The 19,054-nt window shown below is 39.5% G+C and overlaps 1 protein-coding gene across 6 annotated transcripts in view; it reads right to left on the bottom strand.

The window, feature by feature from the left end:
• Positions 1-10,471, bottom strand: part of LOC117433871 (putative C-type lectin domain family 20 member A) — a 30,478-nt gene extending 20,007 nt beyond the window's left edge. For all 6 annotated transcript variants that reach the window (XM_059009356.1, XM_059009354.1, XM_059009355.1 and 3 more), the window contains exons 1-3: positions 10,143-10,471; positions 2,365-2,412; positions 793-1,182 (exon numbers count right to left, since the gene is read on the bottom strand). In XM_059009356.1, coding sequence (XP_058865339.1) covers positions 793-1,182; positions 2,365-2,412; positions 10,143-10,227 — 523 coding nt within the window. In that variant the 5' untranslated portion in view covers positions 10,228-10,471. The remainder of the gene's footprint in view (positions 1-792; positions 1,183-2,364; positions 2,413-10,142) is intronic.
• Between the last annotated feature and the right edge of the window lie 8,583 nt (positions 10,472-19,054).

The following is a 19,054-nucleotide window of genomic DNA, read 5'->3' on the forward strand; positions in this document are numbered from 1 at the left end:
AACGTAACCTGTGACCGTATTTTGATACGTATCAATATGAGGAAATGTTCGGTTTCGGGGGTACCTCTATCTATGCGTTGTTAGTATTGAATAAACATGAGTTCTGGGGGTTGAACGGACACAAGTGAAAATCGCAGATATTTCTTTTAGTTATTAACCAAATGCGTTTTACTTGTGTTAAATAGCAAAATTTAATATTCTGCAGGGGCAATAAAATAAAAAGGAGTTATTGTTTATATCCAAGAAGAGTTGTCAGGCTGATGTGTAAATGTTTTCAATAACACCTGTTTCTATAAATGTCCACATACCCCTGAAGAAGAGACTTTGACAGTGGACATTAACAAACGTGTTATTAACATCAGAAGATCTAATATGCAAGTTTTCGCTGCTTCGCTCCATTTCTGATGGCAAAGTGACAGGCTTGCTGTTGATTTAAAAACTTCTGCATATGATATCATCGGGCACGCAATGCAGTTCAGGGGCTATGCACTCGCATACAGAGCCGAAGGCAGCTTAGGTCTGTGCTTAAGTGTAAACAGAGTGGCTGAAATGATACAAATCTTTGAATCTGGTCTACTCTAGGACAGCTCAGTTCTGACTTGTAAGTGTAAATGCACCAATAATGACGGGGCTGGTTTCTGGTTCTTCGTAGCTCTAGTCTACACCCTGCCCTGCTCTGGGGGACAGACAGCTACTATAGGATTATATGGACTGGGCCACTGAGTCCCTGCTCACAGACTGGGGTAAAAACACTGAGCTGAACAAGAACACAGACTGAACAGGAAGCCTTACCCTCATAGCAGAAGAAGGGGAGGATCCCGCCGCAAACCACATCAACCCATTTACCTCTGGATGTAAACAGACCATTCCTTAGGCTCATAATCACACAATTCTCAATGCCAAACACATTGTTTGGTTCCCCACTGTTCCAGTTGGAGTAGATGACATCATCGCTGTTAGACCACTTCCAGTTCTGTGTGTTATCACGATACAACCCGATCCAGGCAGAATCAATGAGAGAGAATTCTGAAAGAGTTAAGAGCTGCTCTGCTTCTTCTTGGCTGCGCACAGTGGCCAGGTCTGTGTGTTGCTGTCTACAGTAGGTCTGAGCTAGAGACCAGCTCAGTGTAATTGGCACAAACACATGTTTTCTGATCTGATTGGAAGCAGGCCCACATAGTCCTAAAAAAAAAAAAGACATTATTAAGAAAGGTGCTAGCTATTCAGAGTGGACGATTCATAGAGTGACACAGGATACCCTCCCAGACCATCTCATTCTCAGAACTGTCCTGTCCTCATTTAACACAAGGGTTCAGCAAGAGGTGTGTTTAAAACTAAATCAGCCGGGGCTGGAGGGAATAACCAGCAGGGGGAGTATTTTAGGTCAACCAGACCAGAACTGGGGCTCTTTAATCCCCACACAGTACACAGCTAATCCACAGTCTAATCCAGCCTCTCTACAAACAGTCATTCTGTAGAATTCAGCATTGTTTGAGTCCTGACAAAATCCCTACTGTAATTGAAAGTGTCATCCCCTCTACAATCCGGAGTCTATTCTGGAATCCGGCATGATTTGCAAATATTTTCTGCCTGAAATCAATGTAAATCTGACTATGCAGTCCGGCCCAAGTCATGAGATTTTTCTTTTCTAAGTTTATATTGAAGTACGTTGGGTAAATACACACATGTCAGCATTGTATAGGACTGTAAAATCCATGTTTACATAATGGAAAAAAGTACAATACTACAGTTATACGTATAACTGGACAGTACTTCTACTGTAGTTCTAGTTTGTCATTTATACTTGTATTATATTTTGGGTGCATTTTTAGATTTTACAGCACCTCTGTAAACCAGCATACTGTATAATCTGGCACTATTTTCCAGTCCAAAGTGATGCCAGATTAGACAGGTTTTGCTGTACTACACTACACTACACTGCACTGCACGGCACTAGTAAAACCTTGCTGAGACTTTGGTTAATGTTCTGGCAATGACAGATGATCGCCCCTACTGAGCAAATTCCTCTTCATGCTGCTTTTGCTTGGATGTCACCCCTCCATACTGTTATAACAAAAGCACTTTTTGAAAATGAAGCTCCCTGTTTCATGCCCTCCTGCTCTCGCTGGTCTGTTTAGTTCACAGAGGGAGAGTGGCAGGAAGGCATGTGAGGCTGCAGAGGAAACTACCTTTGGAATGCAATGAAAGTGTAACGCCAACAAGGCCTGCTTTGAAGCAGTGGAGTGCACAGCAGAGTAACCTATGGAAGACTGCAGTAAACACACACCCAGCAATCACATGTTTGGGGTGAGTGTGTAAAATATCGATGCAAACAGTGATAAAAACAGAACAAAGGAAACCCACCTGCAAGCAGAAGGATAAGCAATCCCCTCTCCCCCATCACAGCAGACTCTGCATTACAAAGAGAAGACTTTCTATTAATCACCTTTATAAGCTTCAAGTTACTCAAAACTCACATATACAATATGCTGTGTATTTATACAATCTGAAACAAAAACACATTGGAAATGTGAAAAAACGCCAAGTTATCAAAAGTGCCATGCCATGTAAAGTGGAGATATCAAAAACACAAGCCAAGTTTCAATAAACAATTAGGGCAACCTTGGCCAACACCAAGCAAACAGGCACAACTGTCAAAGCGGTGGGGGCCAGGGTTGCCCCAATTGTTTCTACTAACTTGGTTTGTGTTTTTGATGTCATGCATTTGATCTGCTTTCATTGTGCCTGAAAAACACAAGCCAAGTTAGTAGAAAGAATGTGTGTAGTGTAGCGGTTATGTAGTGAAAGTATGACTAGTTAGGGTTCAAATCCTGCCGTTATATATATATATATATATATATATATATATATATATATATATATATATATATATATATATATATACTGATGCACAAGGAAAACACAACAGTCTAAGTTTTACATCAATAGTTTACTGGGCACAAACATAATGTTATTTACATTTTAAATAGTGAGCAGATAGGTTTGCTGTATAAATAGCCATTCGAAAAGATATGGTTTTAATTAACGCAAGAACAGTGAAAGATACGACCATGCCCCGTCTGAGTAATGAAGATCACCTGGTTGCTATCGGCATGATTGAAGGCGTCCTGTCTGCGAGAGAAGCTGCCTGGATAATGGGTCACCAGCTGGCTGCAGCTGCACAGGAAGAGTGGTGGAACATCCCACAGCAGTCTATCCAGAGGCTGATCAGGTCTATGCGTCAACGCTGCTAGGATTGTGTTAATGCTCAGGGAGGTCATACCCGATACTAACTTTATAATGTTTTCATTTTGACTTTATATACTGAAAACTTATCATGATTCATTGATCTGTATTTTTGTGAACATTTTTTGTGATTTTGTTTGATATCTCTGTTTAAAATATGTGATTAAATCCATTAGACCTGAATGTTGCGTATCTTTTGTGCATCAGTATAATATATATATATATATATATATATATATATATATATATATATATATATATATATATATATAGTAGAAAATATAGATGCTGGCACTACAGAGATGTTTCAGTCCATTTAATCAGACACGAGGTGCTTCGTCCCAGGAAATGTTAAACAGGAAACACTTCTTAGATGTTGCCACCGCCAAAGAGAAAAGACAGCAACTCCCACTAAATAAAAGTCCCAAAGGTGTGTCAATTATTCATACTTTATTCATTAAAACAAGGTAAAAACAGGTAAGCTGACGCATTTCAACATGCTGTCTTCATCAGAGCGTATTGAAAGCAGGACTCATTAGATCTATTAACCCGGTACTCATTGTCATTTAACACCTCATCCAATTACTAGAAATAGTAATCTAGCAATCAGTGCATTCAATTCACATTCCAGATACTTAACAATCTGCTATATATTGTAGCGGCAGCGTATCTGGTCCACAGCAGGAAGAAATGGAGACACACAGGATGCACTTTAAAGGAGTGAAAACTGCTATTTTTACCCCAGTTAGAAAGAACACATGCTCCTCCCGGGTGCTACATATGTTCAGCAGCAATCTGCCACAAATTATAAAGTGATTTTTAAAAAATAAATATAATAGTTGATTCAGCATAATGCAATTGACATATCTAAATTCGATCATGATTTCATATTATTTTATCAACAGTATACCACAAATACATACAATAGAAACTATCAACAATGAAAATACTTTTGACATAATGTAATTGACATATCTGACTTAAATCATATGGAGGGAGATCACTGTCAAAAATATTCCTATGCGTAAAAAGAATTTGTACTTGTAATTACAGGTACAAATAAAAAATAGAAGTACAAATCAAAAATACGAATACAACGAGTTGGATAGAGTGTGAAAAATATGTCATAGAATTCACAGGACAGGCTGTTGATTGGGGGAATAATCGATGAGTATTTAACAGTGCATGCGTCCAGCACCTTGCATTGCTGATAGAAGGGAAGGAGTGGCTGCATGTTGGTGAAGCCGGAATATGGCACAAAGTCGCCCAACAGATGGACAGTCTGAGTCTCAGCGAAGATCTTCTATACACCAGATAGTCAACTCCCCCGCCAATGCAGTGCATCATGGGAATCCAAGGAGTTCTGGTGGCAACTTTTCTCCTATCTCTATAATGTAAAGTCTGCTTCATTTCCTATTCAAAGCTGTCTCTTTTGAAAACGATTTCATTTTTTAGCAAGATTCACCTGGATTTGTTTAGGAACGTCCGTCCTTAACACACACGTGTTATTATTTCTACGATCAATGTTTTCACTTGACAAGGTCGCTTTTCGCCAAAGTGCTGTCCAAAATTGCCAGCTCTCATGAATATTCATGAGCAGATGGGTGTGGTTTAGCTGTCAAGGGGTTGGGATAGCCAGTGATCGAGATTCTAATTTCTATTTCCTTGATATCGGGTAGATTGCAGTAATGTTCAATGATTTGAATGGGAAGAATACGGCGCCACAACCCCGTCACCCTGGAAGCAGCAATAAAACTGGCTGAGGATTTTGAGGACTCCCTGGTCTCAGCCCACACCAACCTGTCCACAGCTCCCATCCACCGGAGCAGCTGCACACCACCTCCTCTCTCTACTCCACCTGCAACACCGGGACCGAGACCTCCTAGATCTCCGGCCCCAATACGCAACCATGCCTCTTCTTCATGGAGGTCAAGGTTGGCCCCCAGCAGGGGTAAAGCTGTTACCCTGGCCTTGTTGCCATACCTGCAACGGGACAAACAAATAACCAGTATTCCCTCCTTCTCCCCTATCTGTTTTAGATGCAACCAACAGGGTCACCAGGCCAGCTCGTGGCCATCGGAAATGGAGTGTGACGTGGCGATGTGCAATTGGGCATCTGAAACGGGTAAGCGCGGGGAAAATGGTCGGGAGGGGCCTTGTATTGGCCAAGTGGTGATCTCCTGAGTCCATGGAGATATGGCGACATACCCCACCCTAAAAAGTATATTTATTAGTAAGACCGATAAAACATCTAATATTTGGGGTGGCGGAAAGGCTACCACACCCAATAATTCTGGCAGATTATAGAGAATTGGTCAAATTAATGGCAGTCTTGACCGCACACGTAAACGTAGCAAAAAAAAGGGAAATAATTGTTTTTTCCCTTTCAAACTGAAATGTTTTCCCCCATTTTTTGTCCAAGAAAAACAAAGAGAGAGAGAAGGATACGAAAATGGGAGGGAACATTAATGAGACAAGGCTGGGGTTTGGTGGGAGTATGCTCCAATGGTGACAAACGCCAGTCAAAGGGGGTTGGAACGCAGTGTGACCGAGAGGGCGAGGTTACTGGACCATCTAGGGCAGATGCTACTCCCCTTCTCAATATACCGGACATGTGGCACTCAAGTGTGGACACAGTGTGGGGCCAACATAATGACCCGTCACTAGTGCACGCTTGGGGACAGGTCCGGTCTATTGAAGGTAAGGATGTTGAAGGTGCTGGGGCGCTAGTATTTCCGCACTTTAGTATCAAGGGGCAATTACTGTATAGGGTAAACCTAGCCGCGGGCACAGGACAGCCTGTAACACAATTATTGGTTCTCCCATTTTGTCAGCCCGAGGTCATGAGGCTGGCGCATGATATCCCTTTTACGGGGCACCTCGGAGCTGACAAAACAAGGGAACAGATATTGGCTCGATTCTTTTGGGTAGGACTTCATACTGATGTGTCAAAATATGTAGCCACATGCCCAGACTGCCAGCGAGTAGCGCCGGGTCCCTTTGGTTCCACTGCCGATTATTTCCACTCCCTTTGAACGCATTGCAATGGACATAGTGGGCCCTTTGCTACCTTCTGATTCTGGGTATATGAATATATTAGTGGTGGTAGATTGAGGTCCACTAGTGAAGCTGAAATTGCCAAAGAACTAGTGCAGATTATGGCTAGAGTTGGGATCCCCAAGGAGATTTTGACTGATCATGGAACAAAACTTTCTGTCTAACATTGTGGCGGAGTGTCCCGCCCCTATGTATTTATTTATTATTATTTGTATTATTCTTTGCGGCGCGTATTTCTTATTGTTTATAATTTAAAACCTGGCTGATCAGCTACTGATTATTTAACTAGCTGACAGTCACGCATCCTTACCAAACGCATGCAGACTGTGGCCGAGGGGTAATAAGATAATTAACAGTTAACCCCTCGGCCAGAGTATAAGAACCTGCAGCTGTCAAGACAATGATTCTTGGTGGTAAATATACCTCCTGGCCTGTGAGGGCTCCAAGTAACAAGGACCGAATACCTTGGACTTTTTGGCCTGACAATTCATTCCACGGGTTAAAAGGAAGTCTGTCATTTTGGAAGAGGACGGAGCTTCGATACACAAATGCATTGACCCGGAATGGAAATGATGTGACAGCCACGGATTGGAGGAGTGGCTGCAATCGTTTACCAAGGGGTCATGTATGACAGTATATTAAGAGGATGAAGCGACGTGATCGGTTCCTTCGCTTTGGTTAAAACGTAAATAACCTAGAAGGACAGAAAACCTCTGTGATTGCTGTTCGTGAGTGCTTATTTGTTTTTGTACTAATTATTGTGATTTATTATTAGTAGACACTTAAACAAGTTCCGGAGCTGTCACCAAGGGTCACCAAAAACCTGGAACACCACTGCACGACTTGTCACCAGATGTGGGAGAGATACCTATTATTATTGTTGTTATTATTTAGGACTGCAACCCGTGTTATTTTCCCTGTGCTTTACACATTGTTGTGTATTGTACGGGACTTTTTCTTTTGGTCACCAGACCTGGACTGAAAATAAAACTCAGTTTTCCCTTGGAATAACTGTCTGGCTCATTACGTACTGCATCACTCCTGCACCTGTACACCCCCCCCCCCCCCCCCCCCCCCCCATCATTTTGATTTAATCCAGGTCCAGGTTTCAATTGTGTAAAAAAAATGAAGTACCTTAATTACTTCATATAAAACAACATTTCAACAGTAATAATAAATAAATAAATAAATGATAAATAATAATTTACAAAATTAATTATCCAAACTACAATTACTGAACAGTTTAGGTGACATTCCTGAAGCAGTGTTAAAGGGCTTGTAACAGGGCGAGCAGCCCTGTACATTGTTTATTTTTAGATCGGGGTCTCCCCCTCCGCCCCTGTGCAGAGTATTGTTTTTGTTTATTATGATTTATTGTATTATTGTATTTATGTCAGCGAGCGCCGTATGTTTTATTGTATTGTATTTATGACGGCGTAGCGCCGTGTTATTGTTTTGTTTATTTTTAAAACGTGTCCTGGCAGAGGCGAGATCGGTGCTCGTCCTCTGCCAGGAGTAATAATTAAAACTCGTGCAGAAGGTGGCCATCTCCCGAATTAATTAGGTGATTTAATTTGTTGCTAATCGGGAGATGGTCACCTGTTATAAAAAGCCTGCAGATCTCCAACTCGTGGTGGGTGTTGTAGGTGCGGAGAGAGCGAGACGGAGATTAAAAGCAAAACTAAAAGAAAGTAAACATAGGAACAGTGAAGGCAATCTGTCCAGCCTGACCTGTGTTTGATTTATTTTGTGTTCGTGATTTGTTTTTGTTTGACCCTTTTATTTTGCTCTGTGAGCGCAAAGTTTATTTTTGTTTAAATATTTTATTTATTTTTTGGTTGCTTTAAATAAAACGGCGCCCGCGCCACTGCACCATACCTTTTTGTTTTTGTGGTCCCTTCTTCTGCCGTGACGTCAGACCACTCAGCCATTCCTGTCACAGGGCTCTTGCATGAATTAAAGTAATTTGTGTCCATTACATGATATCAAGTGCTATTATTGAATTGTGGTTTGTCAAACTTGTACTTTACTTGAACAAAAGTTATTGTATTTCTTGCTCTTATTGTATTACTTGTATTGTAACGCTTGAAATGTTTTTGCTTACGATTGTAAGTCGCCCTGGATAAGGGCGTCTGCTAAGAAATAAATAATAATAATAATACATGTGCTGAAGAGCTGAAACTAACCAACTACACCACCTAGCCAACCATCTAGTCTACTGCATTAACATGAACACACTGTACCACCTAGCCAACCAGCTAGGAACCCAGACTTCCAGAGAAAGATACAAGGCAAGTCTACTGCATTAACATGAACACACTGTACTACCTAGCCAACCAGCTAGGAACCCAGACCTCCAGAGAAAGATACAAGGCAAGTCTACTGCATTAACATTAACACACTGTACCACCTAGCCAACCAGCCAGGAACCCAGACCTCCAGAGAAAGGCACAAGGCAAGTCTACTGCATTAACATTAACACACTGTACCACCTAGCCAACCAGCCAGGAACCCAGACCTCCAGAGAAAGATACAAGGCAAGTCTACTGCATTAACATTAACACACTGTACCACCTAGCCAACCAGCCAGGAACCCAGACCTCCAGAGAAAGATACAAGGCAAGTCTACTGCATTAACATTAACACACTGTACCACCTAGTCAACCAGCCAGGAACCCAGACCTCCAGAGAAAGATACAAGGCAAGTCTACTGCATTAACATTAACACACTGTACCACCTAGCCAACCAGCCAGGAACCCAGACCTCCAGAGAAAGATACAAGGCAAGTCTACTGCATTAACATTAACACACTGTACCACCTAGCCAACCAGCCAGGAACCCAGACCTCCAGAGAAAGATACAAGGCAAGTCTACTGCATTAACATTAACACACTGTACCACCTAGTCAACCAGCCAGGAACCCAGACCTCCAGAGAAAGGCACAAGGTGTTGCATGGCAACAAAAAAACAAGAATTTCGTCCAGCTTTATAAGTTTTTTTAAAAACAGAAAAAATGAACTTCCATATATATTAATAAAACCACACTCTCATGCACAACCCTGCATACAAATCAATACTTTGCAAAAGATTTAGATAGGCTCCTAATAGAATTTGATTGTTAAATATAAATTTACTAATTTACATCTTACTATCAAACATGTATGTAGCCTATACAGGCAAAAACAGACACTTATCTGATTCAGTATTAAAGGGTCTTCTAGTTCAGGTCAATTGTGTAAAGAACAGGTCTAAGTGAAGCTAAGTACACTGCAATAACGAAGAAGAAAATGCAATAAATAATAATTATCAAATGAGTTGTTGAAATAAATAATTAGTTTAACTAAATTATTCTAACAATTTAGAAGACATTTCTCAGTACATGTTTGTTTTTTTTTATCTAACCTTCAAATATAGTTGTTCTTATTCTAAATTAGATTCTTGGACCTGCAGGTTCAATGTGAATTGTAATTAAAACAAGCACTGCTTTTAGATTCAGCAGGCGTGGCAATAAGAAAATAAGAACACAGTCCAGCTTTATCACATTCTGAACAAATACAATACAAAAGTGATCACACTGATGAGCTAAACCATAAGAATACCCTTATGGAAAAAACATATTTTTAATATATGGTAGAAAAGTATGATCCTTATATTTTTCATATATAGAAATTGGCCCATTATATATATATATATATATATATATATATATATATATATATATATATATATATATATATATATATATATGCACCATATATTTTCATTAATCTGTAATCCATATAAAATAAAATAAATAAAAAAAAAAAACATTTGAAGAATCATTTAGATGTGTGCTTACCGATTACTAGAGAGTGGAGTAGCTGCTGTCTGTCTCTGTGTCCTGCTCGCTGGATATGAAGGTGCTGCTGTATTAACCTGCACATTAACGAGATCACACTGGCACACCCAACCCAATGCAAATCAATACTGTGCTAAGATTGAGACAGCCTTTATTATAAACTCCCAAAGAAACCCATTCCAAATATCCTTTGATCGTTGACCCTTAACTAATTCACTATCAATTATAACAATTTATTTTACATTACTGTTTATAGAAATTCACCGTGGCATAAAAACATTATTCAGTCAGCCACCCTCTTACTTTGTTGAATGTATTTTTATTGTTTTTTTATACTGTATCTTATTTTGCCCTGTCGTTTATCTTGTCTTCTATCAACTATGTTAAGTGCTTTGGGATTGGAAAGGCACTTTATAAATAAAATGTATTATTATTATTATTATTATTATTATTATTATTATTATTATTATTATTATTATTATTATTATCTATAGACATAAACAAAAATTATAAGTAATAATTAGTTGATTTGTTGAAACAAATGATTATCTTCACTAAATAGGACCATTTCAATGGTTTAAATGACATTTGTCATGGATGTATAATATGCTGTGGCAAAGCCCAAGTATTTCCTATACATATTTAACACTAAAATATCAGTTTTTAGAAGTATATTTCATAGGTAATTTTTAGATGGAATAGATGCATTTATTTAAAAACAAACATACAGGTGGATGAACATACTGTATCAGTATCACATGGTACTGTAATGATAGTATGTTCTGTAATGGTCAGCTGAACTAAGTGCTCATCTGTTACTAGGCAGGAAACACCAGTCAAGCTCACTTTGTTCACTAGAGGTGCACAGGAGCACAGACACCTGGAATAAGCCCTCACCTGTCTGAAGAGGACACAGATACCCAGGATCATTCTTTTTATCTCTCTCTGAGTCGTGGGGTACAAACGGTCCGTGCATTGTGCTCTCTGATGCCACATTGTGTAAATATTCTGCTATTATCAGTTTCTTATCCTCACCCGTTAATATCTTGTGAGGACCAGTTACTGGGCTATATTGTACAATTGTGTTAAAAACAGTTCCCAGTAAGTATCAGACTTCAATAATTAAAAAAAAAAATCACCAGTAATGAAGACAATTAATGACGGTGAAAGGCTAGTCTAGTGCAGTCTCAGACACCAGATCCAGGTGAAGGTCTGGACAGCCGTTTTGATTTGCAAAAATGTGCAAACAGGTTGCTCCCCCCTCCCCATGTGAAAATTTCAGACGGTTTTGCATGATCACATTTGAATAAAAGGCGCTTCACAGCAGACCAATCCAAGCTCGTTCTTTATTTTTCTATTTAAATGATTTGCCCAAGCTTTAACCCTTTGTGTCCAGGATCCTCAAGTAAAGGGCTTGTAGACTCTGTTGAACTTTTTTTCATTTTTAATTTTCGTTATAATGGAATTTTTTTTTTGAAGCATAATACCTATTATAGTCTGGTACTTGTTTTTCCTACAATTCAATCAGCTTTTAGTTTTAGAAACTAAACTTTTTTTTTTTTTTTTTCGTTTTTTGTTCAGTCAAGATGACTGGACAGCTCTACTTTATCTCATGTACACATTCCTGAAGCTTCATTTCTGTCCTGTGTGACTGTTTGACTTTCAGTGTGGAAAGGAAAGGAATGCAAGAGTAGATTTATTTAACCTAATATACCAAAAAATATAGTATAATGAAAATACAGGGTTCATGAGGACTGCAAAATATATGATGTATTATATAAATCATTTTTGAATGTTTTCACCTAAGAGAATACAAATATTATGCCGCCAGTGCTACCTGTTTGCACACACACAGGTCTCAAAGATTTCAGCATCAGTCAAGCAGAGGTTTTCAATAAGCTACAGGAGCTAAAACATAACAAATCAACGGCCCCAGATATGATTAAGGAAACAAGGGTAGAAATCAGTAGAGCACTGGCTAGTATCATGAGCTGTACTATAGAAAAAAGTGAGATCCCTGAAGACTGGAAGCTTGCAAATGTTTCACAATTAAAAAATAAAAAGCAGAGGGGGGAGGGATAAGACAGACTCGGGCAATTATAGATCTATTAGTTTAACTTCCGTAACATGCAACATGATAGAAGCAGTATTAAGAGGTAAGCTTGAAGACTATTTATACAGCAACACTATTATAGGGGGTAGCCAGCATGGGTTCAGAAGAGGGAGGTCATGCTTGAGTAACCTACTTGACTTTTTGAGGATGTTACAGCTAGTGTAGATGAAGGCAATGCCTTTGACAAGTCTTACATGAAAGACTAATAAGTGCATCAAAATCAGCAGGAATACAGGGGAGGACATATAATGGGGGATTAGTGGACTCTGAAACTACACTCCAGCTAATGAAAAGAGATTTAGACCATCTCTGTAACTGGGCAAACTTGTGGCAAATGAATTTTAATGTTAAAAAATGTAACATATTGCATATTGGGTGTAATAAACCATATTATAAGTATACAATGAACAGGATGGAAATAGGGGACAATGACTTTATCTTGCCAATGTGGAGAGGCAATTAAAAAGGCAAGTAGAATGTTAGGTTATTTTACATAAAGCGTGGAATACAAGTCTAGAGAGGTTATGCTAAGATTATACAATGTCCTAGTTAGACACCACCTAGAATAGTGTGCAGTTTTGGTCACCTCACTTCAAAAATCATTGCAATGGAGAAGGTACAAAGCAGGGCAACCAGGGCAGCAGTGTGGAGTAGTGGTTAGGGCTCTGGACTCTTGACCGGAGGGTCGTAGGTTCAATTCCAGGTGGGGGACACTGCTGCTGTACCCTTGAGCAAGGTACTTTACCTAGATTGCTCCAGTAAAAACCCAATTGTATAAATGGGTAATTGTATGTAAAAAAAATAATGTAATTGTATGTAAAAATAATGTGATATCTTGTAACAATTGTGTCACCCTGGATAAGGGTGTCTGCTAAGAAATAAATAATGATAATAATAACCAGGCTGATCCCAGGACTGAATGACATGAGCTAAGAGGACAGGTTAAAATAATTACATCTCTTCAGCCTAAAAAAAGAAGGGAAAAAGGGGACTTGATTGAAGTCTTTAAAAAAAAATTGTATAGATAAAGTTAACCCAAGAAACTACTTCAAATTTAACACAGAGATAAGTGGAAGCTGAGAAAGTAAGTTTAGAACAGAAGGTAGGAAGCACTTTTTTACACAGAGAGTTAGAAATGCATGGAATAGCCTACCAGGTGAAGTAGCAGTATCTAAACCACTGGGAACATTAAAAAGACTCGATTCTGTGTTATCAAATGAGTTTCCCCCAGTATGGGAGAATGGTGTGCTAACAAGGGACGGGCCTTGATGGGCCAAATGGCCTTTTTCGTTCTCAAACTCTTATGCTCTTTTTCACTCCCTGTACAGTGGCTCTCAAAAGTATTCACCCCCCTTGGACTTTTCCACATTTTATTGTGTTACAACATGAAATCAAAATGGATTTAATTAGGAGTTTTTGCCACTGATCAACACAAAAAAAGTCCATGATGTCAAAGCGAAAAATAAAATCTACAAATTGTTCTAAATTAATTACAAATATAAAACAGAAAATAATTGATTGCATTAGTATTCACCCCCTTTGCTGTGACACCCCTAAATAAGCTCTGGTGCAACCAATTGTCTTTAGAAGTCACATAATTAGTTGAATGGAGTCCACCTGTTCGCAATTAAGGTGTTTCACATGATGTCAGGTTAAATACACCTGTCTCTGGGAGGTCCCACAGTTGGTTAGTACATTTCCTAACAAAAACTACATCATGAAGACGAAGGAACTTTCAAATCTGGAATAAGGTTCTTCAAAAGCACCAATCAGGGGTAGGATATAAGAACATTTCCAAGACATTGAAGATCCCCCGGAGCACAGTAAAGTCCATTATTAAGAAATGGACAGAATATGGCACAACTGTGAATCTGTCTAGAACAGGCCGTCCTCAAAAAGTATCCAGGCGAGAAGGGCACCAGTCAGGGAGGCCACCAAGAGGCCTATGGCAACTCTAAAGGAGTTACAATCTTCCACGGATGAGCTGGGAGACACTGCATTCAGCAACAATAGCCCGGGTGCTTCACAAAACTGCCCTTTATGGGAGAGTGGAAAAAAGAAAGCCATTGTTGAAATAAACTCACATCACATCTCGGCTAGAGTTTGCCAGAAGGCATGTGGGAGACTCTGAGACCAAGTGGAAGAAGATTCTATGGTCTGATGAGACCAAAATAGAGCTTTTTAGCCTCAACGCTAAGCGCTATGTTTGGTGCAAGCCTAACACCGCACATCATCCTGAGAACACCATGCTTACTGTGAAGCATGGTGGTGGCAGCATCATGATATGGGGATGCTTCTCTGCGTGAGGGCCTGGAAAGCTCGTGAAGATAGAGGGCAAAATGGATGCAGCAAAGTACAGAGAAATCCTGAAGGAAAACCTGCTGAAGTCTGCAAGAGACCTGGGACTTGGGAGAAGACTCATCTTCCAGCAGGACAATGACCCCAAACATACAGCCAAAGCCACACTGGAGTGGCTTAAAAACAAAAAGGTCAATGTCCTAGAGTGGCCCAGTCAAAGCCCAGACCTCAATCCAATTGAGAATATGTGGAAAGAGTTGAAAATTGCTGTTCACCAAAGGTCCCCATCCAACTTGACGGAGCTTGAGTAATTTTGCAAAAAAGAATGGGCAAAAATTGCAGTGTCCAGATGTGCAAAGCTGGTAGAGACTTATCCAAATAGACTCATGGCTGTAATTGCTGCCAAAGGTGCCTCTACCAAATACTGACTCAAGGGGGTGAATACTTATGCAATCAATTATTTTCTGTTTTGTATTTGTAATTAATTTAGAACAATTTGTAGATTTTATTTTTCACTTTGACATTATGGACTTTTTTTGTGTTGATCAGTGGCAAAAACTCCTAATTAAATCAATTTTGATTCCATGTTGTAGCACAATAAAATGTGGAAAAGTCCAAGAGTGGTGAATACTTTTGAGAGCCAAATCAGTTTATCAATAAAAGATTCCACAAGTGTAGCCTTGCAATGCGTTTAGCTAAACTTTCCAATCTCTAATGTTTTGCATGCTGTGTGACGTTGTACCTGACAGAGTTATAGGTGACGTGTGTTGATGCTAGGGGAGAATCAAACCTTGGGAAGAGTGAGAGAGAGAGAGAGAGAGAGAGAGAGAGAGAGAGAGAGAGAGAGAGAGAGAGAGAGAGAGAGAGAGAGAGAGAGAGAGAGACTTGAGACCCGCAGCGATGCACATATAATACAGTATAAATCTGAAATAAATACATAATTCAGTAACTTAACTAATTAAAATATACTATTGGCACGTTTACTGCATACAATGTGCTGCTAGGGATTGCTGCGATTTTAAAGGATGAAATGGATAGTGTAGTTCCCCCACCAGTATGGAAACACAGACGGTGCCAAAGGTACACCCAACAGGTGTATCGTCAAAGGGCCACCTCTTTGGACCTTACAGAAGAGCAAGTGGTACGAAGATATAGAATGGATAAAGCTACTATATTGTATTTATGTGATGAACTTAAAAAGGGTTTAGAGTCTAGCACCCTGAGGGGTCATGTATTGCCAGTATCACTCACAGCCTTGGCATTGTTTAAAATCTAGCACCCTGAGGGCTCATGTATTGCCAGTATCACTCACAGCCTTGGCATTCTTTAGAATCTAGAACCCTGAGGGGTCATGCATTGCCAGTATCACTCACAGCCTTGGCATTCTTTAGAATCTAGCACCCTGAGGGGTCATGCATTGCCAGTATCACTCACAGCCTTGGCATTGTTTAGAATCTAGCACCCTGAGGGCTCATGCATTGCCAGTATCACTCACAGCCTTGTCATTCTTTAGAATCTAGCACCCTGAGGGGTCATGTATTGCCAGTATCACTCACAGCCTTGGCATTGTTTAGAATCTAGCACCCTGAGGGGTCATGCATTGCCAGTATCACTCACAGCCTTGGCATTGTTTAGAATCTAGCACCCTGAGGGGTCATGGATTGCCAGTATCACTCACAGCCTTGGCATTCTTTAGAATCTAGAACCCTGAGGGGTCATGCATTGCCAGTATCACTCACAGCCTTGGCATTCTTTAGAATCTAGCACCCGGTCATGTATTGCCAGTATCACTCACAGCCTTGGCATTGTTTAGAGTCTAGCCACCTGAAGGGTCATGCATTGCCAGTATCTCTCACAGCCTTGGCATTCTTTAGAATCTAGCACCCTGAGGGCTCATGCATTGCTAGTATCTCTCACAGCCTTGGCATTCTTTAGAATCTAGCACCCTGAGGGCTCATGCATTGCCAGTATCTCTCACAGCCTTGGCATTCTTTGCCACTGGTCGTTTATATGATATTCTGTACACTCATGAAACTATAATTTTCTTTAATGCAGAACATACATTTACAAAATGACATTAAAATGAGTTATCTAACTTATTTTTTTTCTCTCTGTCCTGATGTACTTGCTTTATAATTATGTCCCATTAAATGTATCTTCTCGTATTTCGCCATAGCTCCTGAAACACACGTCGTTTTGTTTTTCTCTGCCTTTACTACCTTTCAATCCCACCTGTTTCATTGATTGAAATCCTGCATCATTAACATATATGTTTCTCATTTAAATACTGAATCGTTTTCTCGCCGACTATTCCACGTGTCGGAAAACATCAGAAAAGTTTTTAATTGTTTGGCGGAACAAAGTTCAGGATAAGTCGAGTTAAAATAGACAGAGCCAGTGAGTTTCAGAGCCACTGTGACAATCAAGAGCTTTACTGCTCATTGACTCATTTACTGAACATTGAAAATGCAAATACTTCTGCAGACAACATTAATATTTTGAATATACAGAGTCACATTTTTAAGTGTAGGTAATTGGGCGATTGAGATGCGCTTCCTGTATTTGCATAAAGACCTAGCAACGAACCTCTTACCCAGTCTCAGGTGATGCAGTATTGAAAGCATCTGATTTGTTTGAAGGGTGAGCTAAGAGATTTGAATTTTTCCTTGGCTAGTCTGAGTAGGGTAAGCAGAAGGGCAATGCAAAGTAGGACGGTTCACCTGCTTTTAAACTAAAGCCTTTGTGCTTTTGATTAAACATAAATGTATATCTGTGTTTTTTTTTTATATAATACCTGCTCAAATAATCACTTGGTCTTAAATTCATTTCCTATAGATAACGTCTATCTATGAGAGAATAATAAATAATCATGAATATCAAACTGCATTAAAAAAAAAAAAAAAAACATTATAAAGTTAAGCTTTGAGAATAAGATGGACGGTATAGGCATTCAGATAAATACTGGGCTCTTGGATACAATCTGCAGTATAATACTAACCACCTCCACAACAATAATTAAGTAATGCATCTTAATAAGAACATTAATAATAAAGGCAAAAACCACATTTTTAGAATATAATTGAAAAAGCAACACACCACAATTGTAATAATATAAATGATACATTTTTAAAACTAAATTAAGGATATATGTAATCAATTTATTACAGAATATATCGTATGTATTTATAGCAATTCTAAAACAATACATTGGAAGAATTAAATGAAATAGATTTTTAGATTAAATGTTCTTTATATTTTTTAACTTGGGTTTATGAGGAACCTGTCTTCTCTAAATCTGTAGTTAAAACTGCACCTTTAAATACAGCTCTGGCCAAAAGTTTTGCCTCACCCTATAGAATTAACTAATTTTGCTTCATAAAGTCGAATGAAACCTGCTGAATAATTTTCCGTTAACATATTGAATTATGAAAGGGGTCCACTACCTCGTGGCAACAATGGTCCTCGGTGTCCTAATACCAGCTCAAAGGCCACTGTTCAAGGATCTCAATGTAACCCAAATGTGACCCAATGCACCAGCACACACACACAGTATATAGTTATGTTATAAAACAACATTTATAACACAAATCTTTGTACAAAAATAAAATAAAAAGGTCTAATTGCTTGACTTACTAATCACCACAGCCTGCTGTAATTGGACTGTTTGACCTGCTATTCCACAATCACCAGGCCGGGAAGCCTGTGCACTGGACCTGTCCGTCCAACTGTCTTCACCAATAACCCATCAGTGTGGGGATAACTTACCCTGTATAAAATTCATAAATAACCCTTTAATAAATATCATAATAAATAAATCACAACCCTAAAATAGCCCTTAAAACCCCACAGGGCTCTGTCTTGACTGGGCACCGTGATGCCCCACTCCCACCACGGCAGGTGCTCAATTACTTTATGGTGATGATACCTACAAAACTGTGCCCGGACTATTAGCACCCAGATTACACACGCAAATCTTACTAATAGTAGTGATACTGTGGCAACCGTATAACAACATCCATGCAAAGTACAAATAAATAATAATGGCAGGGCTAACTCAATCACCATAATAATGTGGCAGACACTGGGTTATAACAAGGATACAATCCTAGCTAAGCAATTAGTAACAACCCCCACCACTGAAATTAGCAGAGGCAATAACTATCAGCAAACAACAACTATTATCACAGGCAATAACTATTAACAAAGGCAATGATAATTAGCAAAGGCATTACTTATTAGCAGAGGCAGTACAGAACAACCCCACTAATCACAGACCCGTTAATTAAACACCCGCTAATGCAAAGTCTTGAAATCTTGCTGTAAATCCACCACGTAATAGCCAGGCTGGTCCTTCACTGGCTGGGCTCCCCCTTGGCTGCACTGCTGGTGCTGATGAACAAAAGTCGGAGACACAGGCCTTACTTTTTGGCTTTTCTGCAACGCGATGGCAAATCTGACAACTGCTTTTCAAACCTACTACGAGTGCTTAACTTAAAGGCCC

The sequence above is a fragment of the Acipenser ruthenus genome, chromosome 38 (assembly GCF_902713425.1).
Source record: "Acipenser ruthenus chromosome 38, fAciRut3.2 maternal haplotype, whole genome shotgun sequence".
NCBI classification, from domain to species: domain Eukaryota; kingdom Metazoa; phylum Chordata; class Actinopteri; order Acipenseriformes; family Acipenseridae; genus Acipenser; species Acipenser ruthenus.